Consider the following 25,120-nt stretch of genomic DNA (forward strand, 5'->3'; position numbering starts at 1 on the left):
AGGAGAATTTAAGTTGAAATCAAGAGAAGAATTGGAAATGGGGAGTCATACCTGCCAATGGTTTACTCATGTTCAGTTATTAGAAAGGTTTAAAATGAACAATAAGAATTATGATTTTGCAAATGAAAAAACTGACTTTGAACTAGACTTGTGTATTAGCGATGAACTTACTATTGCTAAAAGGTATAAACCTAAAGAGTATGTGATCAAATGGGCAATTTTTTTTAGATATACAGTATATAATGCTTAATCAGTAGGAGAATATGCGGAGCAAAAGATTGAAATTTACATTGAATTATAATTTGAAAGAAAATTTAGTATTTAACACCTAATAAATTGTCAAAGATGTATAAGAAAGTATCAAGTATATATTGGAATGCAATCAATGTGAAGATAATTTTTACCATCTTTGATGGACATGTAACAAAGCTAAGAAATAGGGTATCTGATATGTATCTTCAATCCAGAAAATTCTTAAGATAAATATACAAATGTAACCAGAGGTTTTACTTCTAGACTTGATAGATAAATAAATTGAAAGGAAATATGGGACTTTGTTTCTTTACCTGACAACAGCAGTGAGACTCTCGAATGCACATAGATGGAAACAAATTCCTACAGTGGAAGAATAGATGGTGAAGCTAGTGGAACGGGCTAAGATGGCAAAACTGATTATTCTGATTAAAGAAAAGTCTTTGTCTAATTTGGTTTCTACTGAAAACCACTATTGAAAACTTGAAAACTATTCTTGCTAGAAACTGAAGAAATGAAAATGTAATTTTGGGTTTTGACTATTAGAACTGCTGATAATTATAGAAATACTGTGTATTGTTGCTAAGTTTTAGAGTAAGAGACTAAAAGTATTTTAAATCTGTACAGAAAAAGGGAAGCTATTTTTTTCCTCCCCCTTTCCCCTTTCTCTTTTCTTTTCCACCCTTGATTTTGTTTTTTTCCTTAACCTCTCTTTTCCCTAATCCCTTTTTTGCCTTTTTGTACTTTATCCTTTGCTGAGACTTATTTTTTTTTTATAAAAAAAGAGATGCTTGTTATAGTTCCATTTGGAATAAATCACTATTGTAAGTATGCTTTGCTATGTTTCTGCCAAGAACTTGGGACATTGATTCTGACTTGAAACTACTGAGCTTAATTGACAGCTTGATGGGCAGGATTTATAATCATATGTTATTAAGGCTTGCAGATTTTATGTTTGTTTTTGAACAGATTATGAGCAGATGAGAAAATGTGGTGCTCCAGCTGGTTGGATGTCGGATGCTTTTCTGATTTAAAACACTCAACCGTATCGCGTGTCAAATGGAGGCAGACAGTTTGCTTGATAAAATACATCCATGTCTGGGATATGAGGAGTAACTAGTTCATTTACATTATTTCAGAAGATGTAATACTACAGTTTTGTGTGGTTGGTAAATGACAATCTACAGATGAAAGTTGTGCCACTGGGTATTTTATTTTGTTATTGGTGAATTTTTAATCTTAAAAATGTCATATCTTGAGTTGGAGTCTCAAGTGGTGAGCTAATTCCCAAGACACTTTAATAACAATGCTGCTCTGTGATCCATTAATGGGAAATACTCTTGAGAGCCTGTGCTAGCGTGCATCTTGAGGCTTTATGTAAAAGATTGTGCAATATCTTGCACAAATGGAAACACCCCTAACTCTATTCTTGTGCAAGAATCTTGTAGTAAGGAAAGATAGTTTACATGTGGGTGAACATTTCTGGATTGAACATGTAGGATTTTAACCTTGACCCTATTTAACACGAAGAGAATAACTCTAATCTCATGCATGCATTCTAAGGAGAAAATCCCACAATGTTCTCCAGCACTGGAGATGGAGGATCCACCCATGGGTTATGACTGTATTCCTGCCCAATCAGATAAGGAGAAAATCCCACAATGTTTACTGGTTTTTATTCCATTATTGCCAGCCAGATATTTAGACTGGATTTGGCATTTTTGTCTTCTTAAGGGCCTGGAATAGTCAGATCTTGTTATTAAAGGTATAGTTGGATAATAATATTAAAGGTATAGTTGGAGGGTGTAAGCTGTTCCAAGTAAAGCTGCCTTTTGCAATTGACTGAGGATGGTTTTCTGAATGCTCATGATGTTCAAGTGGTGCTCCAGATGATTTTGTATTATACCCTCTCACTATTGATACTACCTTTGCTTTCTTTTGCCACATGATGTGGAAATGTATACAAATGAGGATCATATGATGGCTAAGTATAAACTTTTATTGAAAACGGAAACAGGATGAGTTAAATGTGTATGATAAAATGGACAAAAAATTGGTTACAGTATACAATTAGACCAATGAGAGAATATGTGGAAGAAAGGGTTGAAATTTACATTAAATTATAACCTTAAAGATAATTTTTATAAAATAATATATCACTGATATAGGATACTGGATAAAGTCAAAAATGCATTAGGAAATTTCAAATATTTGTTGGAAATGTAACCAAACAGAAGATATATTTTTTCCATCTCTGGTTTGTCTCTACTGTCTGAGCTACTTCTGGCAAGGCTTCAATTTCTTTGCACTGGGAAGGCCTTTGCAGTTCTTCCCATTCTACTTCTGTGAATGTTTTTATTTCATATTATAAATTGATGTTGATCTGCTAGTCTGTGTTCTGGATCCAGAATTTCTGATTCTGGATATTGTTCTTTCCAGAACTGGTGCATTTTCCCCAGATATCTCTCATTGAAATTGATTTGTAATAGCAAATCATTGTATTATTGTTGTTGTGATTGTTACTGTTGTTATTATGATTGTTATTATTATTATTTACTCAATAATGTGAAATCACAGCTGTCAGTTCTTTAGCTGATGTTGGCCTTCTTTCCAAGAACCTAGGATCTGGTAATGTATCAGCGTAATATATGTGCGGTCCTAGCAGTGTGGCCTTTTTAATTGAAAAATGGAAATTTTGTCAATATGTATATTTTCTAAGTGCCCAGATCTTGGGAGCCGCCCTGAGATGGTTAAAAGATGGGCAGCTGTATAAATGATTTAAATACATAAAACAAATCTCGGAGCTGTCCAAGATTTTTTGGTATGGCACCCAGTGTGCAGTTAACCATAGGGATCACCATGACTGGTTTACGCCATAATCTTTCAGCTTTGATTTTCAGATCTTATTATGTTGGGATGTTTTCCAGTTCTTTGACTTCTATTCCACTATTTCCTGCTATTGCCATATCAATTATCCACACTTTTTCTTTCAACCACAGTTAAATCTGGTGTGCTATGAATCAAGACTTTATCAATTTGAATTTGAAATCCTGCAATATTTTAACCTGCTTATTTTTGACTATTCAACTGTTCTCCCAGTTTTTCATTACTGGCACATGATAATTTTAGAGATGTTCCAGGGAATCATTTTGGCAACTGTGTTATGTCATTGTTTATAATCAGTTTGTGCAACCTTCTTGCATGAGCTGAGCATGTGACTTTTTTTTCCTACTGCTTTGTGCAATCTGCAGTTTAAATCATTAGATGATTTTTTTCAATTCTGGTTTTGATTGAATAGCTTGTTGAGTAGTCAACATCTAGCCTTCAATTTCTTTTTTGAATGTTTCAATGTAAACAATTGCCAGGTTTTATCTTTATCCACTTTTCACTTGATCTTTTGTAGACAGTAATCATGTAATGCTTTTCCTTACCAATATTCTGTTCAGATTTTTATTTTATTATTTCAGTATTCATGTTTTTTTTCCTGTACTTCGATTACGTTCAATTTTTTAATTTACATCAATGCTTGTTCTTGGCTGTCTTTTATATAATCAGCCAATGCATGCTTTTCTGCATGTGGTGGCGCAGTGGTTAGAATGCTGTATTGCAGGCTACTTCTGCTGACTACCGGCTGCCAGCAGTTCGGCAGTTTGTTTGGTTGACCCATCCTTCTGAGGTCAGTAAAATGAGAACCCAGATTGTTGGGGGCAATATGCTGACTCTGTGAACCACTTAGAGAGGGCTGTAAAGCACTGTGAAGAGGTATATAAGTCTAAGTGCTATTGCTATTTCTTCCTTGACACTCCGTTTGATCGGAAGTAAACCTCTGCCTTCATTTTTGCAGGAGAAGTATAATCTATCAATATCATTACAGGGATGTAATACATCATGAATATTCATCAATTTTCTTGTTTTTCAGTCCAAATTGTCCAGTTGAGCTTGTGTCCAGTTAATAATTCCAACAGTGTATATTGTTTCATAGATGTGACCCAGGTATGGATAATTTTGATGGTGATTCTACAATTCAATTTTGTCTTTAGCACTTTTTTGTACTCTTTGGATGTATTCTTTATTTATCACATTTTTAACTTGTCCCTGCATGATGTTATCCAGCTGTAAAATGCCCAGATACTTATAGGCTTCATCTTAATGGCTCCCGATGGTTTTGGCCATTCGGCATTTTAATTCCATTACTGTTTGTGATTTACCCTACTTTATTGCTACTGCAGCACATTTCCCTAGGCCAAATTCCATTGCTATATCTGTGCTAAAATTCTTATAGTGTATGTCAGTGACTGGATTTTGATTTCTGATTTTCCATACAGCTTCAGTTCATATATATGAAGCAAAAGTGAGATTGACTAGCTCTTTTTGCTGTTTGATAGCCAAGATTTGTTTTCTTCAAAATTACTGAAAATGGGATCATGACAATGACAAATAATAAAAATGATAATCAGTCACCTGGAAGATGCCTCTCCTAACACTGACAAGCTCTTTTTTTCATTTCCAACCCCCATTTCTGTCTGCCACATCTTCGTTCTTTTTTCTATAAATATTCTAATGTTTTTATTGACACCAATTGTTTCCAAACATTTAATGAACCAACTATGTGGTAATGAATCAAGCACTTTTTTTATAGTCTTTGAAGGAGATGGGCCATCAAGAAACACAAAATAAGAATAAAATGAATAAATAATCCTGATCTTATGTAAATTGGTTTTCTGCTTTTTGAAATTCTCCAAAATATTTTATAATCAGAAGCTGAAAAGAAAGAGGACAAGGAAAGATATGAACATGTAAAGAAGATTTGAAAAGAAATGATCAATTATCTGATGATGGAACAATAGAAATAAATGGAAAATTTAAAAAAATTGAAGGGAGAGATGGTAAAATCTAATCAAAAGAATCTATGCAAGGCCACAAGTTGTAGGATTTCAGTAATTGCAATTAAACTGGCCACTGATAAAAAAAATGCAGTAGAACAAAAACTTTATATTTCATATTTATTTTGTATATCTCAAGCCAGTATATTCCTCCCCCCCTCCCCCTCCCCCTCCCACAACAACAGCCCTGTGAAGTGGATTGGGCTAAGAGAGAGGGACTGGTCTGAAGTCACCCATTGCCTTAAACTAGTGTTTAAGGTGCACTTAGCGGTAGGAAAAACGATAGAGCAGAAAGGAGGAAAGGGCGTCCACTGAAAATCATAACTAGAAGGTGGGAAAAAGATGTAAAAAGTGAACAGCCAAAAGCCATTTTAAAAATGCAAGAAAGGCAGATGGAAACCAGTTGACTAATTCAAGATTGTTCAACAGAAAGAAAAGGAACATAGATGCAAAACAGATTATGTTTATATAGGAAGACAAAAGGGGTGGGGGGGAACCCAGAAGCAGTTGGTTGCAAAACTTCAGATAGACATTTCTGAGTAGGTGGAATTGCTCTTCCCTGTATGGAATGACGAATCTTTCCTCACAGTTCCTGGAAAATGCAACCAATCCTCTGCCTTTTGGACATAGGCTTCAAGAGGCACAAAGCGTTTCATATAGAGCAGGTGGAATTCCTCCCGCTGTGCTGGAAGATGAATCATGAATCTAAGATACAGCAATTTAATTTCCATGAGCCACCACATTATGAGATTATTAAATATTTAATCTGCTGTGCTGTAGCAGAGCTGCTTATGGATATGGATGGGTCTAACGTGTGTGGTCTGCAGATGGCATTTGTATGCAGTGCGGACTCCTGAAATAGGAAGGAGGCAGCTGAGGACAATCCTTAAGGGCAACAGTGTGAAGTAACCTAGAATTTTATTCCCATTTGTACCCCAGTCACATCCATGATTAGTGTGTTCTGGTTAAGCTAGAGAATGGACAGCTGTACTTTTAAAAGAGATTGTAATCAGGGCAACTTAGCAAAGGGCTGGATTTCCTTGCCATTTTAGGAAGTGCATCTGGCACAGTGACACTAAGACTAAGAGAATCAGCGTTAGGATTTGCACTTTGCTCGCATTGAACCGTGGGCATCTACTCTGGATGGTACACCTTCTATTTTGGAGGTTGACAGTTACACTGGCCTCTGTGAATAGTAAGGAAACAGGTGTATTAAGCGAAATTTCAGAACTTCAAAATCCGATAAAGAATCCTTTTTCTGTTTGGCATAGTTCTTGTATTCTTTTTTTTATTGAACGGGAATTATTCCTAGGTTTCCCCCCCCCCCCAAAAAAAATTGATTAATGTACGGCTTAGCAATTAGGAAAAAAAAACTTTCTCAGCTCTACTGTGCAGAGATATATAGTAGCAAGGTATTTAAGGAATAAAAGTAGCTAGTTACATTTTGATATATTTCTTGCTCCAATCTGTGAGGAAAACATTTTGATCTCCCCTTTGCTCTCCACCAAAACAAATAGGAAGCTGTCATATTCCAAATCATACTTTAGGTTCAGCTAGCCCGATTACTAGTGATCTTAAAAAAACCTGCACGATTCAGGAGCTACTTTTCATATTGCTGGATTTTGCTGGTGTTGTTTTAAAGGAAGTGCCAGAGACCGCAACTAGAGTCTTCTGCATGTAAAGCACGTACTCTGTGAGCCAAGCTGATGCCTGCAAAGCAGCCTTGCAGCAACGAGGCCTAACCTGCAGCGTAGGAGGTACGTGAAGCCTGTCAAGGAAATCCAAGTGTCTCCTCCCAGGTGTTTTAACCAAGCCCATAACCTCTGTGCTTAGGAAAGTCATAAGTATATTTGTAAGACAGAACATTTGTTTTCTTTTGAATTTTGTTTTGATAAATAATTTTATTACAATCATAGACTATCATGAAGCATTTTTTGTGCACATTCCTCTTAATTTATTTTAAATCAAGAAATTTAAAATCTGAGATACGAGGGGATGCGGATCGCTCTAACTCAGTGTTTCTCAACCTTGACAATTTTAAGGCATGTGGACTTCAACTCCCAGAATTCCACAGCCAGCATTGCTGGCTGTGGAATTCTGGGAGTTGAAGTCCACATGCCTTAAAATTGTCAAGGTTGAGAAACACTGCTCTAACTGCATATAGAATGTAGCATTAATTAAAATAATTAAACATATTAAAAGTAAATTTGTGTTTGATTTAATTTTCACTATCCAGAATTTCAGAGCCATTTTATATGGGCCTTTTTTTAAAAACTTTGACAGATTCAAAAGCTGGTGCAGCCTTCATTCCAATGAAAATTGCCCATTCCTGTTCTACAGTGAGCTACAGCCTTGAATAGTTTGCATGTTTTCTCCTGTCCCAATAGCTGATGGTGACAAATAGTGGGATCCACCTAAGTCACCATTGGCTGAGAAACAGTACTACTCTGCTCAAGCCAGCATCCCTCTTCAGGGATTCTTGACCAATCTCTAACTTGTTGGGGGCAACTAATGCTTTTCCAGGATGATTTGTCTATTTGTTTTTATCTCTTTGTTTTTGCTCTTGATTTGCTTTCTTCCAGATGTGTGGGACTTAGACAAGGAGATAGAAGATAACACAAAGCTGGGGGAGAGGGAGGGTTTCAAGTTCAAAGTTCAAAAAGATTTTGATAAAGTTGAATGTTAGGCCCTATCAAAAGTGCTGTTCAGTAGTAAGAAATATAAGGATTTACATTTAGGCAGAATAAACCAGATATAAACGTTTAAGGTAAGTGATTCCTGGCTTGGCAGTACCTCTTGTTTGAATGACCTAGAAGTATGGGAGATTACAGATTAAGCACACAGATCATAGATTAAGTATAATGTGACTGCCAAAAGAGATACTGCAGTCTTGGGTTGCATCAGGAGACGTATAATGTTGAGATCAGAGGAAATGATAGTTCTGCTAAGTACAGTTACAGTTGCTAAGTACAGTTGTTGTGAAATAGACCTACCTGTATATGAAATATATAAATATGTCATTGTCAGTGAAGATTCTCAATCATCCAGGCAGACTTCTCTGGAATTTGAATGATGGCAACTAGACTTCTTTTCTTGTTGGTTTGAAACTTTCACTGCTTGTGCAAGTAGCTTCTTCAACCTGAGCAAGTTGGTTAGAGCAAGTTGGTCATTCTCCTGGGAGGTTTTGTTTCTCACCTAATCTATTGATTTAATTGGTTGAGGGAAGAGTGAAGGAATACATTTATGCCAAGGTGGAAAATCCTTTCCTCAACAGAGGTGAAGGGCTTAGAAACAGCCTCTCTCCCATTTTTTATGCTGCTCTTTCATCAGTCACTAGGACGATTGAGACCACTTCATAGGTACACCAGGAAGGCCATACTTAACAATCCACCTGGGATAAAGGATTTAGGAGTTGAAACATTTACATCCCAATGAGTCTGCCTACTCATGTATGTTGCCATGACTCAACTTCCAGTAAACATGCCCTTGCATTTATTTTGGAGGTGCATAATTGCCACTCTTTCACCTACAACTCTGATTTGAATAAAGAAGTCTGAATCAACTGAATACTGCAAAGACCAGGATGGAAGATAGATTGGTCAAAGAGTGTTTACCTTTTCAAAGCTTATATGGCATCTGTGCATAAATAAATTGGGTCTGAATCTATTTTAAATGTGAAGAAAGAGGACAACCTAAATTTATTGGTGATGCACAACAACAGCCCATCTGGCACTGTGTAGCATTTGTACTAAGTTTCATCATGTCAGATGTTGTTCAGCGAATAGTGATTTGTAAAATTTGGCACACAGACTTCAGGTATTTTGTTCTCATAATAACTGGCACACTAGCAAAAATAATTCCAGAGTCTGGAGACCGAGCTATTTGAAGATGTCTCCCCAGAATGAATTCTATATATTATAACAGCACACTGTTTTTCAGACTTGGCAACTTGAAGATATATGGACTTCAGCTCCCAGAATTCCCCAGCCAGCATGTTGAAAGAACTTAGTTTGACTTGCTTTTATTTACAGGGTTTTCATCACGTATGTCACACATAAAAAAACAGGGGACTCTTTGACTTTACTGTCATGGCACCATCTTGACTTTTTTTATAACATAGAATAATAGAATTGAAAGGGATCTTGGAGGTCTTCTAGTCCAACCCACTGCTCGAACAGGAGACCCTATACCATTTCAGACAAATGATTGTCCAGTCTCTTTTTAAAAGCCTCCAGTGATGCAGCACCCACATTAGGAAATTTCTCCTTAGTTCTAGGTTGCTTCTGTTCTTGGTTAGTTTCTATCCATTGCTTCTTTTCTTGCTTTTTGACCCCAAAGATGCTTTTTTCTTTTTCACAAGGCAATTGGACTTTCTTGTTTTTTCTTTGAAGATGTTTTGCTTCTCATCCAAGAAGCTTCTTCAGCTCTGACTAGATGGTGGGGAATAGAAAGATTTATACTCCTGCAGACAGCTGTTCATTTGCATTCTTTTAGCGAGTTGTTAAAGGCATTTTAACAAGTATAAGCAGGAGTATAAATCTTTCCATTCCCCACCATCCAGTCAGAGCTGAAGAAGCTTCTTGGATGAGAAGCAAAACATCTTCAAAGAAAAAACAAGAAAGTCCAGTTGCCTTGTGAAAAAGAAAAAGCATCTTTGGGATAACTATGACCTGGATGGCAGATAATCTCCATGAGACACTTGCTTTTTGACGTTTTGGAAAATTGTTTGACCCCCTTGTCCTTGTAGGAATCCCTCAAATATTGGAATATTGCAAATATGTCTCCCCTAGTCCTTCTTTTCATTAGACTAGACGTACCCAGTTCCTGAAACCATTCTTCATATGTTTTAGCCTCTACCCCCCTGATCATTCTTGTTGCTCTTCTCTGCACTCTTTCCAGAATTTCAACATCTTTTTATATTGTGGTGACCAGAACTGGATGCAGTATTCCAAGTATGGTCTTACTAAGGCTTTGTAAAGTGGTATTAGAACTTCATGTAATCTTGATTCTATCCCTCTATTAATGCAACCTAGGATTGCATTGGCTTTTTTTGGCTGCTGCTGCACACGGTTGGCTCATATTTAAGTGATTGTCCACTAGCACTCCAAAATCCTTCTCACAGTTATTGGCATTAAGCCAAGTTTCACCTAGTCTGTACCTAACACAGTGTTTTTTCTTGCCTAAGAAACACTCTGTGGTTAACCCTGGTTGTTACTGCTCCAAGCTCAAGAATGAGTAGTATGCTTGAGTCTTTTTTTTCTTTGAAATTCGTTCTCTGTTCTTTTGCATCCTGTTTGATGCTACTGTCAAACTCACATGTGCACAGTCATGTGTACTTACTTTTATTAGTTCTGTCTGTCGGCCATATTATCTACCACTATAATCAAAGAACGATTCCCAGGAACATTGTGCTGTACTCCCTAGCATTCAATATGATGTTTTGCTCCATTTCTATTTATCCTATTAATCTCTACATTTAGTATGCCAAAAGAGATTTTAATAGTGCTTTGATAAACTGAAATGCTTATTTGTATTCTATAAATACAGTGACCATATGTCCTTCATTATAAAGGTCAGATCTTTATTTCAGTAATCTGCCCTTTAGATTTATTCAGTTTAATTATTTATTTCCTTGATTTTGCTCTTGAATTTTCTTTTGTGAAACAAAGTTATAAACATATTTTTTTAATCCTTATGAATCTCTTTCAGAGTTGCCTTCTTTTCAGGCTTTTGCTTTATTTTTTCCAAGAAAATGTGCTCATTGAATCTATAATGTGGCAGGATAGGCAGCAATTAAGGCAGAGAGGGCATTTCAGCAAATGGAGGCTAGAACATTTGTAGAATCTGTCTCAAGAGAGATCTCCAACAGGATTGTTTGGGTTTACCTCAGGATGGTTTTGTAGGTTTTTTTTGTTTTGCTTGGTTGAGGTTTCTCAAAAGGTTTTTAAAATTGGCAGGACCATTACCTTTCAGCAAATGTGTTCATGAATTGGCATTCATTCAATCAGGATTTCTCAACCTTGGCAACATTTAACAGGATAGAGAATTCTGGGAGTTGAAGTCCACACAGCTTAACGTTGCCAAAGTTGACAAACGCTGGATTTCTTGTCGCCTTTGTCTTTTTTTTTGACAAAAATGGAATTTGACTTGGCAAGATGTGCCAGACTGGCTGAACAATCTGCCAGAACGGAGGATTGTTCAAGTGAATACTTCGTCCCTCCACACATATGTGTGAAGGATAGAGCAACGATATGCTGGTTAAAGAGTCGCTTAATAGTGAGATGGGTGGCATATAAATTAAATAAATAAATGCTCACTCACATTGCTGGTTGTATCTTTCTCGTTCTCAAACATGAGAGAACTTTAGTTTGAACAGTCCCAGTGATCAGAATCTCTAAAGATGGTAGTAAGAAACCAAAACAGTTTATATTCCTGTTTTGCTATAGATATTTAAGTACAGGTAGTCTTTGATTTATGATCACAATTGAGCCGAAAATTTCTGTTGCTAAGCTAGACAGTTGTTTAGTGAATTTTACCCTATTTTACGATCTTTTTTGCCACCATTGTTAAGTGAAACTGCAATTGTTAAGTGAGTAATACTGTTTCCCCATTTGCTTGTTGGAAAGCCACAATGTCTCCAGGACACTGCATCCGTCCTAAATAAGAAACAGTTGCCAAGCGTCTGAATTTTGATCATATGACCATGGAGATGCTCCAACAGTCGTAAGTATGAAAAATGGCCATAAGTCACTTTTTTCAGTGCCATTATACTTTGAATGGTCACTAAATGAACTGTTGTAAGTCGAGAACTACCTGTAGAGTTAAAACCTCTATGTTCAGGAACAGCATGTCTATGAAAGTGTGATGCACAGGATAAGTAAAGGGGCTCTTTATGGCAACCATGAATAATTTTGGACTTCGTAGAATTTTGTTTTGGGAAAAAAAACTGGTTCTTTTTTAGGGTCTAAGCTACAGTAACATCTTCTGCTTCCCCCCCTCCCAATTATGTATTTCCAAGGCAGATTTTTAATGATAATTTAGCAGATTGCTTCCTGCCACCACAGGGGATTGTTCTGTTGGCAAGAACCACAAGTGCTTGGCAAAAAAATAAAACCAACCAGAAAGTACCATCAGATTCCGGATTTGGCATAAACCGGGGGTTTGATTAATCTCAAGAGCCAGGCAATCAGCCAGGTTTACTGTGCGCTCTAGAAAGGAAATGAGGACAGTATCTTCTATGGCTCAACAGCTGATCATAAAAGGCAGTTGATTAAAAATGTAAAAGACTGAAGTGTGGAAAACTGAGACCGGTAAACTAAGCAGCTGCCCTTTCGGCTTTCTATCCCTGTTGCTACTTCTGGGGATGAATGCAAAGAGATCCAAAGCAAGGGCAAAGGTAACTCAAGGTGGGGGCGGGGAAACCATTACCTCAGTGGGATGCACAGCTCCCTGCTAGTACAGTTGTGCCCTCTGGCAAGAGACTCAGCAAAGCAGCTGGCCTTATGAGCTCTTGGTGCGCTGTCTTTATGTGCAAAAGAAAGAGTAGGATCTATGGTAAAATGATAATGACCTTGTGGACACACTGCTACAGCAAAAGTGATGCAGGCAAGAGATTGGGTTTTAGGTATGACAAGATGCTGTGAGATGTTGCAAAAAGTTACTGGATAAGAAGATTTGGGCAAGGTCTTTGACAAAGTGGATAGGCACGTATTTTTCAAACTTGGCAATTTTAGGATCTGTGGACTTCAACTCCTAGAATTTCTCAGCCAGTATTATCTTATGTGTGATCTTAACATTGCCAAATTTGAAAACATTAGAATATACAGTACATTATTCTAAAATATATCAGAGGTGAGATGCATCCTTACAATGCTGCACATCTTGTTTTCTTTGCTATGAAACATCTGAAGCTTTTGTTTCAAATCTTTGATTGTTTTTGTAGGAATTTTATCCCTTTTTAGAAATTTTTGGGCACTGCCAATATGGACGATCAAGCATGTTTTTATTTTAGCAAAACTTAGAAACTTGATTGGGTATTTGCCATCTCGAAGATCAAGAATTGGGGTCACTCTTTTTGTGTATAAAAGGTGTGAAAGAAGAAAATGGAGAAAAGTTTGATAGAAAGGTTAATAAGATTTTATGAACAGGTGATTGTGGAGAGGAAGAAGTTTAGAAGGTGGTGGTGACCCAGCCTTTTGCCATTTGGGCTTTTCTCAGTTCTTTGGATTGCAACTTGCATCAGTTAAAGCCAACATGGCTAGTAATTCATGATAAAGGGAATTCAGAACAAGGGGAAGGCATTATTTGGAGAAAGAAATGAGATCTCCTGACCATTGGAAGGCTATCCTACTTTTGGGCAAGTAGGGGTAGTCTTTGCTCAGTTACTGAGAGAATCTTATTTTCCACATAAGAACTTGAATCTTGAAGGGAAAGCGAGACAGAATGCCTTGAGGATTTTTTTACCCAAAAAACCAATTCCCTATCTGACTATTCTGTTATTGGATAATTACTACATTTCCTGTAAGGATGCAAATAGAGGTTAATTATTTGCCAATTATTTTTGGTTTGCGCATAGTTATGAATTCCCAAGTGAACATCTTCCATATGTTGTGGGACTGAATTTTTGTGATTATGTAGTTGCCTGCCTAATTCAGTATCTGGCAGACTTTCCTTTTATACCCGATCCATATGTGACAAATAATTGTTGCAACTGAAAGCTTGGTTAGTTTACTCTTTAGCAAAATGTGGCTTCTCACTAATCATATGAGACAGACAATATCTAGAATCACTTCTCTTTCCATCTTAGCACATTAACTATGTTAATTTTCTCCAACTTGCATCCATGCAACTCTGCCTTTGACTTTCGCAATAGTTGCCTGATTTTGCTTTTTTCAAATGTATTTGTTTGTTTTTTGTCTTCCCAGGAACTGGAAGTGCTTCTCTCTCTCATGCCATCATCAGGACAATTGCCCCAACAGGGCACCTGTATACAGTAGAGTTCCACCAACAAAGAGCTGAAAAAGCCATAGAGGAGTTTGAAGAGCACAAAGTGGGGCATTTGGTGACAGTCAAGACCCAGGATGTCTGCAAAAATGGCTTTGGTGTTACCAACGTGGCAGATGCAGTGTTTCTGGACATTCCATCCCCATGGGAAGCTGTAGGCCATGCCAAATTAGCATTAAAACATGAAGGTATGTGTCTTTTTCAAAACTACTTCCAACCTGTTACCTTTCAGAAGTGTTGGATTTAACTTCTATCATGCAGTTAAACATGGTTGCCTTGCTGGATAGCTGTGATGGGAATTGTATTCTAATACATTTGGAGGACAATAGGTTGGAGAAAGATAGTCTAGGAAGGGTATCACTATGATTTGATACATGTTTTGCAAGATTTGGAGTCTAGTTGATTTCAGAATTTCCCAAACTGTCTTACCTTCAGTCAGAGGATAGTCTTCCTAACCCCACCTCCAGCAGTCCCTAATTGGCTGAAATTTCTGTAGACAAAATGGGGAAGGGAAAAAGATTTTTCTTAGGTCACATATTACTTTGGCAAAGAAAAAGGGGCCTCCATACTGTGTGCCATTTTAAGCATATATGAGCATAAATGCTTATCTGAGTATGCAAGTGAACAAGTACATGCATGCTCCCTGATGTGAAAAGCAGCTTGTTCACTTGCATTTTTGATGTGATTCCTCCAATTTGTGGTCATCTTGAGGCATTAATTTCATTGTTATAGGTTAGAAAAATCTATCATAGCACTAACTTACACTTTGCTTGCAGACAGTAATGGTGAGGAAGCATTTTTTTCAAGCTGCAAATAATATCTGAATTCAGCATATGAAAGATCAAAGGATGATTTGTGTTTTTGGCGCTTTTTACTGATTGAATTTTTTTTCCAGAGAAGATAAATGTATTCTTATCCTTATAAAATCCAGAGAGCATTTTTCTCACCCTTGTTTTGTTAATATTTGTATACACTGGAGTAAGGCCTTTTATAATTTATATTACGATGATCTTTGGTCATGCACAGTAAAGTCTTATCAAATGTGCAGCTGGAAATTTTCAATGGATAGTATATTCCATCTATCCCAGAGAGCAGAAAAAGTTTCTCAAACCTGCTTTCTCTGGTGTTTCTCTTGAGTCAACTATGAATGCTAACCATTTGTTTAATGATAAGGCTGAAATGCCATGTATAACTAAGACTTATGAACTACAGAAGATATATTTGGCCAGATATTCATAGGATTATGTCATAGGAAACAGTGGAACCAGAAGATCATCAGCTTGTTGCATTAGAATGATTGCTCCATGTCTGTGAGAGATCAGTTAATTTCACAAACTGGATGCCTTACATCAGAGACTGTTAATTAATTTAAATAACCATAATAAAAATGCTTCAGGGTTTTCAACAAGCAGCAAGAGGAAGAAAACAACTTTCTCCCACTGGTTTGTCTTTGATTACCAATTGTAGCTGGCTTATGCATAATAGAAAACGCTCTTGAACTTCTGTCAAGAGTATTCTAGTTGAGCTACAAGTGTGTGGGAAGAGATAGTAGGATAATTTGCTGAATGTAAATGTTCTCTGACATTTTGTTAATAGCATTCGTATGTGTGACTTACACACACACACACACACACACACAAACAATTCCTTTCTGCTAATAATTGTGAGATTCAATGGCACTTTTGTTTCTCCTTCTTATGAACCTTTAGCTTTAGTCCAGATCAGCATACTTTATTTATTTATTTATTCAATTTCTGTAGCCACCCATCTCTGTCAATGGCTCTGAGCGGCTTGCAATTCAGAAAATACATTACAATTAAAAATACTAAAATATTTTAAAACAATAAAAATAGTAATTCGTTAAAAATGTCCAGATTAAATATACACGGGAGCAAGATACTTGTCCAGTTAGCAATACCAGGAAACAGGGTCCTTAACACAGGCATAGGAACATAGCCAGATTTTAGGGCCTTATGAAAGGCTAACAGGGTTGGGGCCATTCTAACTTCCAAAGGGAGGATGTTCTGAGAAAAAAAAATGTCTTCTGGCTGACAGCATCTGCAGCACCCCCATTCTGCTCGATCTGGTTGGACAGATAGAGACTGTGGGGAAAAGGCAATCCCTCAGGTACCCCAGTTCCAAGTGATCTAGGGCTTTAACACACTGGTAACCAGCGCAGCTCGCGCAAAAGTGGCGTTACATATGCTGTATATCTGGCACCATTTGCTACCTGCACAGATGCATTCTGCACTGCATTCTGCACCAGTTGAAGTTTCTGAATGGCAGTCCCATGTATAGTGTGTTACAGTAGTCTAACCTAGAGGTTACAGGGGCATGAGCAGAGCCTCCTGATCAAAGTATGGGCACAATTGGTGCACCACCTGAAGGTGTGCAAGGGCCCTCCTAGCCATGGCTGCCACCTGCTCTTCAAGCAGGAGCTGTGAGTCCAGGAAGACCCCCAGGTCTGTCCAGGGCAGTGCAACCAATCCAGAACCAAAGATGAAAGAACCTTGTCTCTGGGGTGTCCAAATACCCACAGCCACTCTGTCTTGCTCAGGCTGAGTTAGAGCCCATTTTTTTCTCATCTAGTCCCCAACAGTCGCCAGACATGGGACTTAAGGGGCCTAGGGTAGATATAAAAGCTGGGTGGCATCAGTGTATTGATGATATCTCACCCCAAACCAATGGATCACCTCACCCAGAGGTGTCATGTAAATGTTAAATAGGAGAAAGAACAGAACCACGAGGCACCCCACAAAGTAGGGTCCACAGGCTGGATGTCTCTCCCTCTATCAGCACTGACTGGAACTATCCCTAGAGAAAGGGGAAGCACCACAGTACACTGCTGCCTACCCCCAGTGATCAGAGCCTGCCCTGCCCAGAAAGATACCATGATCGATGATATCAAATGCCACTGAGAAGTCAAGAAGAGCCAGGATGCATGCACTACCAGTAATCCCACTCTCGCCAGAAGTCATTCATGAGAGCGATCAATGCTAACTCAGTCCCAAACCCAGGTCTGAACCCCGACTAAAAGAACCCTCATCCAGGGTTCTCTGAAGCTGCCTTGTCACCACTATTTCCATCACCTTCCCTAGAAAGGGGAGATTGGAGACCGAACAAAAGCTGCCTAGACTAGCTGGGTCGAACATTTCCATAGTTGCTTTAGGATATAAATTCTATAGTAAGTTGTGTTGGTTTTCTGAATAGATTGTACAAAGCTCACAGTGGATTATACAGTTTCATTTTCTTTAGCACAATAAACAAATAGCTGTCTTGTGAAATGGAAGTCATCCTTTACATGAAGAATGGCAGAACCTTTCCTTTCTTGTTCTCACATTTAGCTACCTTAAATACAAGAGAAACTAACTGATGGTTCATGCCAAATAGATACTAAATATGAATTATTCTCTTCTATCCAGTTCTCCTGATTCAAAACATATTTATATAACCAGTTAGGGATAACTGGCTTTGGGAGAATTCTATAATCTTATACCTGGGTATAAATCCTTCTGTGCAGTATAAATACTGCTAATCTATTTTAAATCCTGTCTGGTTTCATAGTGGATGCCTTGGAATGCCTCCATTAGCTCTTTTTTTTTTGTTCTAGAAACCAACTGATTTCCTGGACTCAGCTTAAATTGTGTTGACCTTTTACTTGGAATAATTTAAGCAAAGAGTAACGTAACAAGGTTTTGGAGACTAAAACATTTGAAGACTAAAACATTGGATCTGTTGAAGGTGATCCATGTTTTAAATGCCTATGTTATCAGTTAAGCTTGAATAAAATGTTTATAGCTTACTAGTTAATTAATTTCTCAGATCCAGCTGAATTGAATCACTTTGTTGCTTTGGGCATCATACGGATACTTGAGAGCTTCCACTTATACTGAATTTGTGATTTGGACATAATATTTCTTCCTCCACAACAGTGCATGTCCTATTCTTTGGACAGAACAGACATAACCTTACACCTTCTCTTATTTAATATGCTGGGCAGAAGCCATTTCTGTAAGCTTCACACCCAATATTTCAGGATGGTGGCTACCTTACTGATTAAGAAGAATTTGTTTGATCCAGTCAGGAGTCTTTCCAATCCACAATTCTTTTTTCATGGTGATCAACAGATAATGATGAGAAATTTCTATGTTTACCAGTTGCTTTTAGAAGACAGAGAAGAAACTTAATTTTATTAAGCTCTGAGATGGTTCAAGTGAGGCTTATGAATATAATCACCTCCCCCAAATACTGTCAAGGATTCTTAGGCAGAGTGAAGAAGTTGCCTCAAGTGGCTTGGAGGGCAAATTTATGTGCCGTTTGCCTTGCACTCCTAAAACTGGACTTCTACATTCTGATGAGATAGAGGATACTGACTGATTGGCCCTATTGAAGTAAATCCAGCCAGATTTTGTAATGGGAGGAGACCTATGTTAATGGTGGTATTGTAGAGGAGAAGGCTTTTTCCTTTCAATTCCACTCACAGTGGAGAATGGCATTTATATAAGAGAAACTCTAGTGTTGTGGTATCAGGTCATGCCAATGTCCATGGAATTACATCACTGAGATTGCTGGGAGTTTGTCTTAAGTAGATTATGTTGACAGCTGGAAATGTAACCCAATTCCCACTGCCCCTTGGGTAAATAATTAATTTACACAGACTAGATCTTCAAAATAAGATCCTATATCCTAATGTTTCATGCTAATACCCCTAAGATGCAATTGATTTCTTAGATGAGCAAATTGTACATTGTTGAAGTATTATAGGCTGAATAATTCAGCAAATCTTGCCAAGTATTTCCAAAGTTAGTTAGATGCTTTTTGTTACTTCTCAAGGGGAGTGAGTGTTTTGCACTTATTCCTCAGAATTCTTAGGACCAAACTGTATGAGAAGAAGCCTTTCATGTCATTAGGAATTGTGCAGATGGATTTTAGAAAGTAAATATCAAGTTATGCTCTAATCCGTCCACCACTAACCTAGAGAGGAACAAATTGGAGAATGCTGCTTTAAGCTAAATGTTAACTGTGATCTATAATACGCCATTCTATTTGACAGAGGATGTTAATTTTTAGTTTACACATTCCACAAATCCCTAACAAGGAGGTAAAGAGGAAGAATGCATTTTCCTCCACTGCTATGATTCAGTCCTGATATCTGAAAAGCTTTGCTCATTATTTTAATAGACTGAGAGTTAATGGTCTGTTAAGCTTACATCTTTTGCTTCTATTCTTGTCCTCAGAATGCTTTGACCTCCCTCCCAACTATTATATTGCAAAGAGCTGGAAGAATTAAAAATAATGCTTGCCGTGCCCTTTTGCAGGTCCTTATTTTCTGCCAACAGTGCTCTTCATTTTTGGAATTCTGGAGGATCCCAAAAACATTGCCCTGCAGATTTTGCTTCCTTGCTGAACTTGTATAGTCTCTCTCTTCCCTTCATCCCTTTTTTAGCATTTGCTGATAAATATTTTTCGCTACATTCATTACAGTACCTTGATTTTGGTTTCAACTCAATGTTAAAAAACTTCTTTAGGCTATCAGTATACAGTAGAAGATGTGCAGCTATATGTATAAGATATAGACGCAATGTTTGACTGAATTGTCATGGAGATTTCTTGCTATGTGTTTCATCAATGACAATCCTAGATCCGTTCAGTTTCTGGTTCATTCATGTTTCCAACAAATGAATGGGGTGTTGAACTGAAGTCCATGATCATTGCTTATCCCAGGCAAGATCAATTTGTATCTTTTGGAACCAAAACAAATTCCTGAGAAGCTCAGAGACAGCTTCAGTAGTTGCCTTCCTTATTTATATCTTGGTTTCTTAGCTTTCTTAACTATATATCTTGCACTTGGTTTCTCAGTAAAGCAGTAAAACACCAAGACAATTCGGCACAATGACAGCAAGACTGAACTTTTGTTAAAATGTGAATACCATTGCCCATTATGATTCTCTCCAAAATATTCAAGATAATTGGTGAACATCCTGCATGCTGGCCTTCCATACCTGGTGCCCTCCAAAGTGTTGGACTTCAACTTCCATATGCTCTTTCCCCTTCCAGCAAGTTCAGAGTCCAATTGGGTGGGTTAACGGAATTGAAGTCCTAAAGAGCACACAATTGGGGCATTGTAACTTGCTCTGGAACATGGAATAAAATCCTGTTCAGTTTTACTCTCAATGCATCAAGTTCCTGGAGGGAACGTTGAGCTAAGCATTTGGGATGCCTTGCGGTAATGCAGTGCTTTTCAAGTTTGGCATCCTTAAGATGCTGGCTCAAGAACTCTGGAGTTGACGTCTACACATCTTAACATTGCCAGGTTTGAAAAACACTGTAAAGTGCATGTCAGATATTGCTTTCAGAGGACAATGTAATGAGAAATGTAGTGAGGAGAGATGTTAGATGTGCACATGTAGCATTTTACACATCTACATATGCACATACATGTGTCTTTCACAATTGGTAGCTTGATCTTTCTATAGTTTCTACAGAAGTGTACCCTCTTTCTCTCTCTCATAATAGGTCTCTCTAACAAATGGGAAGAGATTAAGAGTTTTTTGATAAATAAAAAACTACATCAGGTTTCTTCTATACTAAAATGTCTAGGTGTTGTGCCTAGAATAAGCTATGCACATTTTAATCTGCACAATGTTCTGACTGCAGCATTAAAAGTCTTGAATAATTGACAGTTGCTTTGCACTGAGAAAGAAGGCAGAGGACAAAGCAGAAGAAGAGACCAACAACCAGGAAGGAACAACATTAGAAAGGGAATCATACAAATGTCAGAATGTACATCTCCCATCAGCTGGATATATGTGAAAAACTTCATAAATCTTTTCTCTCTCCCAACAAGTGCGTAGAACACTTCTTCATAAAGAACAGGAATTTTAACATAAGAATTATTAGCACCTTCTCAATGTAATGCCTGTATACGCATGAAAATACTGCCCATATTTGTAAAACAGTGAATAGTAGAAGCTCATTTTATTTTGTTAAAGGACAAATAATTATAAAAGCAGTGTAATACCAGTCACCATTGACTTAAGTGCTATATTGCATCCTATTGTTTGTCTAAAAGAAAGGGTGATCTACTGTTCGTTTTCCCCAGAAAATCTGACCCTATCCATTGTATTTAATATTGGAAATATTAATCATAATAACCTTGTTGACAATGAATGCACATTGTAATGAATTAAGAACAGGAGTGCAAACACATGCGTGTGAATGCACACGCACGCAACACACAGAGTTTCCTTTGCGAGCTAAATCCTACAGTTTTCCTTGTCGGCAAAATGTCAGTTTGCCCACATACTTTCTCACTTAAAGGACATTCTGTCCCCTCTTTGCCAAGGCAGTATTTTTAGTGTGCTCCAAACATTGAGCAAATGCAGATAGGATGTGTTGTCGGATACTGCTGCCTCACTCCCACAAACCATCAGTGCTTCCCACCACCATCCCCACGTTGAGATCCTAGTAATTTACTGCTGCAGTTGTGATGTTGCAAAAACATTTTGAAGCATACAGAATTCCCTGAAGGAAAATCCAGAGGGATGCCCACTCTAATATTTGGGGAAATTAGTTTGAAAGTAAAATATAAAAACACAAGAAATTGCCATATTTCGCATCATATGTACAATTCATTCTAGCTGACTTGTAACTCAGTTTTGCCTACTTACAAAGGGCAGGCAACTTTCCAGGTGTTTTGCACCACAGCTTCCACAATTTCTTACTTGGCTGGCTGGGCCTGAAGCTCATTCCATTTGAAAAGTATCAAATGTTTATCCTTGCTCCATTAGACAGTGGTTCCTAGAGTCGATATTTCCCAACACAACTCAGAGATAACAGGATTAGTTTAGAAGTTACTTCATGTAGCTCTTCCTAGGAAATTTACTTGGAATGGGAAGATATATTTGTCCACTGAAGGCAATATCCAGTTATATCTGTTGAGATAGTCTTATTTTTTTTAGCATGCAATCCTTAATAAAAGATCTTACCTGTCTTTGGGAATGAAAGCACTGCGTACTCTCAAACTCTCGGAACTGATGATTTTCTGTGAGTTCCATATACCAATTATAAAACTCTTAGGAGAAAAGCTCTCTTTAGTAGCAAAGGTCTAGAGTAGACAACGGATGGCAACCACACAAAGCAAGTCTGCGAGATTCTGAAGGCCTCTCTTGAAAATAGGGTGAGATGAGTGGATGATTTCCTGGAGCATTGCCCATGAGATTCATATTCTTGAAATAGGATCTTAGGTCTTGAATAGCAGGGCTTTTCAAACTTTTCACCGATTGTACCACTTTTAGAATATGGCAATATTCAAGTACCACCAGTCGCCTAGCAAGGTGTCAAAAACTTGACCAAAAAAACTCGAAAAAAGTGATAAAGTACAGGTAGTCCTCACCCCCTTTATATGCTCTCTTCTCTCACCCTCTTTAATATCATCTCTTCTCTCACCCCCTTTAATATCATCTCTTCTCTCTTCTCTCACCCCTTTATATCATCTCTTCTCTCACCCCCCTTTATATCCTCTCTTCTCTCCCCCTCAGCAAGACCCAGGCAATGCCTTGCACAGCTCCAATTGAATATCTGCCTAAAGACTGCGTGAGACCGCCTGCCACCCCCAATCAGCTGGAGCTGCGCGGCTGATCCTGGGCTCTCAGCAGGACCCAGATGGGCAATGCCATGCGCAGCTCCAGCTGAATCTCCACCCGAAGACTGTGTGAGGCTGCCGCCAATCAGCTGGAACTGTGCGCTTTGATCCTGGGCTCTCAGTAGGACCCAGGCAACATGCACTTCCAGCTGACTTTCCCACAAGCCTGTGCGGCGCTGCTGCTGCTTCACCTCATCCACTTTTACACTTTTTTTTTTACAGTGCTGTTCAACCTGTCGTATGCATACCACCTGCCAGGTACCAACATATCACTAGTGGTACGCGTACCACCGGTTGAAAAGCCCTGTTGTATAGGCTATATGGGTGATCCTAGATATGTGTTTATTGTTCCTCCTGAAATGCTTAATACAACTTTCAAGAAAAAGTGGTGTTTATGTCTGAACACATCCAAAACTCAAATATATTGTACAGGTGGTCCTTGACTTACAACCATTCATTTAGTGTCCATTCAAAGTTACAGTGACTTTTGATGGTTTTTCACACTTATGACTATTGTAGCATCTCCAAGGTCAAGTGGTCAAAATTCAGACGCTTGACAACTGACATATATTTATGATGGTTGCAGTGTCCTGCAGTCATGTGATCACCCTCTGAGACCTTTTCACAAGAAAAGTCTATGGGGAAGCCAGATTCACTTAATATCTATGTTACTAATTTAACAACTGCAGTGATTCACTTAACAATTATGGCAAGAAAGGTGATAAATGGAGCAAAACTCACTTAACAGCTGTCTTGCTTAGCAACAGAAATTTTGGGCTCAATTGTGGTCATAAGTTAAGAACTACCTGTATATGTTCTTTTCTTTCAAGCTCACCAGATAATTGTTTAGCCATGTTTCATTCCAGGTTTTGAGTTTCTGAAAAACTGGAAAGCAAAACCCCAGACTTACAAGTGACAAAAAATGAAGTGGAGAAAAATGGTTTTTAAAAATATATTCAATAAATACTTATTAAATATAAAATAATAAATATTTTCAGAAGTCCAGGGTTTTTTTCTCATGGTAGAAGTGTTGAAGCAAAACTTTGATACTACAATAGCACAACCGCAGCAATTCCAAAACAGCATTCTCTGTGCTTTGTGAAAGAAACAATGAGCGTATGGTAATTTATGAATTACCAAGAGACTCTGATACAGTTTTTGTATAAAGCAGGCTATCCAAACACATCATGTTTTTCTAGTGCTGTTTCCTCTTTCTTCACCTTCTTGGTTCTCCACTTTGTTCTGCACAAACTCAAAATCAGAGTGTCTACTGGCCTCCTGCCTAACCTCTTTCTCCAGCCTAAGAAATAGGCAGTTTGACAGTTTAGTCATTTCCATCAAAATAATTTGCCCCCTGCATTGAACGGATGTAGGAGGGAAGAATTTCTTCAGACTCTCTTATGGTTTTTCCCGTCTTTCCATCACAACAGTTCTAGATACAGCATTTATTCCTAAAGGCAGCTCCCTCAGATCAAAAGGCTCACACAGCTTCCAATGTGAGCAAGACTAATCTGAGATAATTATTATATCAACTTGGGCTGACATACAGATCTCATTAAACAAATTGTGTGGTGCTAGTTTTTTTGGAAAGGGAGGAAAAAACACTCAAAGGAGCCACTTGAAGAGGAGGTGGGTTGGCATTCACACAGCACACATCGCTCTCATTAAGCATTTGTTCCTGTGATAGGCTTCCCTAGGGAATCTCTGTTGTGGAAATCAGTCCTGCAGGAACTGTACACCAACATTCTCAAGGACAGAAAATTTCCTTTACTGTCCTGACAAATGTTAGTGGAATTTTTTTTTCTTTTAAGCAAAAAGTAGACTTATGCTCCACATTTCTTGTTGATTTTGCTTATAGCTCTCCTATTCAAATAACTTAAGGGCTTACCCATAATACAAACCAAGCATTTGTTTTTGTTTTCTGTTCCAGAACTCATGTTTTAAGACTTAGAGGAAGATAAATTTCAGTAGAACTTTAGGAGATATTTCTTGTTGATTAGAACAGTTCAGGGTTTAAATGAATTAATTAGAAGGAGGGTAGGTTTTCCCCTGTTCTGAAACTGAAAGAAAAGGTTAGCTAGTCATTGAATGGGGCACTTGAATTCTTAATTTTTGACGAGAAATAGTGTTGTTTTAGATGAACAACGCTATTCTTTATTCATTCTTTTAGATATTTTTATGATTCTATAGCGCTCTGTAAGATACAGATATGTAATGCAATGTTGAGAATTATTGGGAAATATCATTGAAGAACAAATAGTTGTCATTATTAATAATACATAATGGTAAATATTTAAATTCATACATCCTTAAGCATATTTTACATTTTAATGCAAAA

The 25,120-nt window shown here is 37.8% G+C and overlaps 1 protein-coding gene across 1 annotated transcript in view; it reads left to right on the forward strand.

The window, feature by feature from the left end:
• TRMT61A (tRNA methyltransferase 61A) overlaps nt 1-25,120 on the forward strand; it is a 47,539-nt gene that overhangs the window by 11,552 nt on the left and 10,867 nt on the right. Inside the window, exon 3 of the mRNA XM_015813239.1 lies at nt 14,060-14,326. Coding sequence (XP_015668725.1) covers nt 14,060-14,326 — 267 coding nt within the window. The remainder of the gene's footprint in view (nt 1-14,059; nt 14,327-25,120) is intronic.

This window comes from Protobothrops mucrosquamatus, unplaced genomic scaffold (assembly GCF_001527695.2).
Source record: "Protobothrops mucrosquamatus isolate PMUCROS unplaced genomic scaffold, P.Mucros_1.0 scaffold145, whole genome shotgun sequence".
Taxonomy (NCBI): domain Eukaryota; kingdom Metazoa; phylum Chordata; class Lepidosauria; order Squamata; family Viperidae; genus Protobothrops; species Protobothrops mucrosquamatus.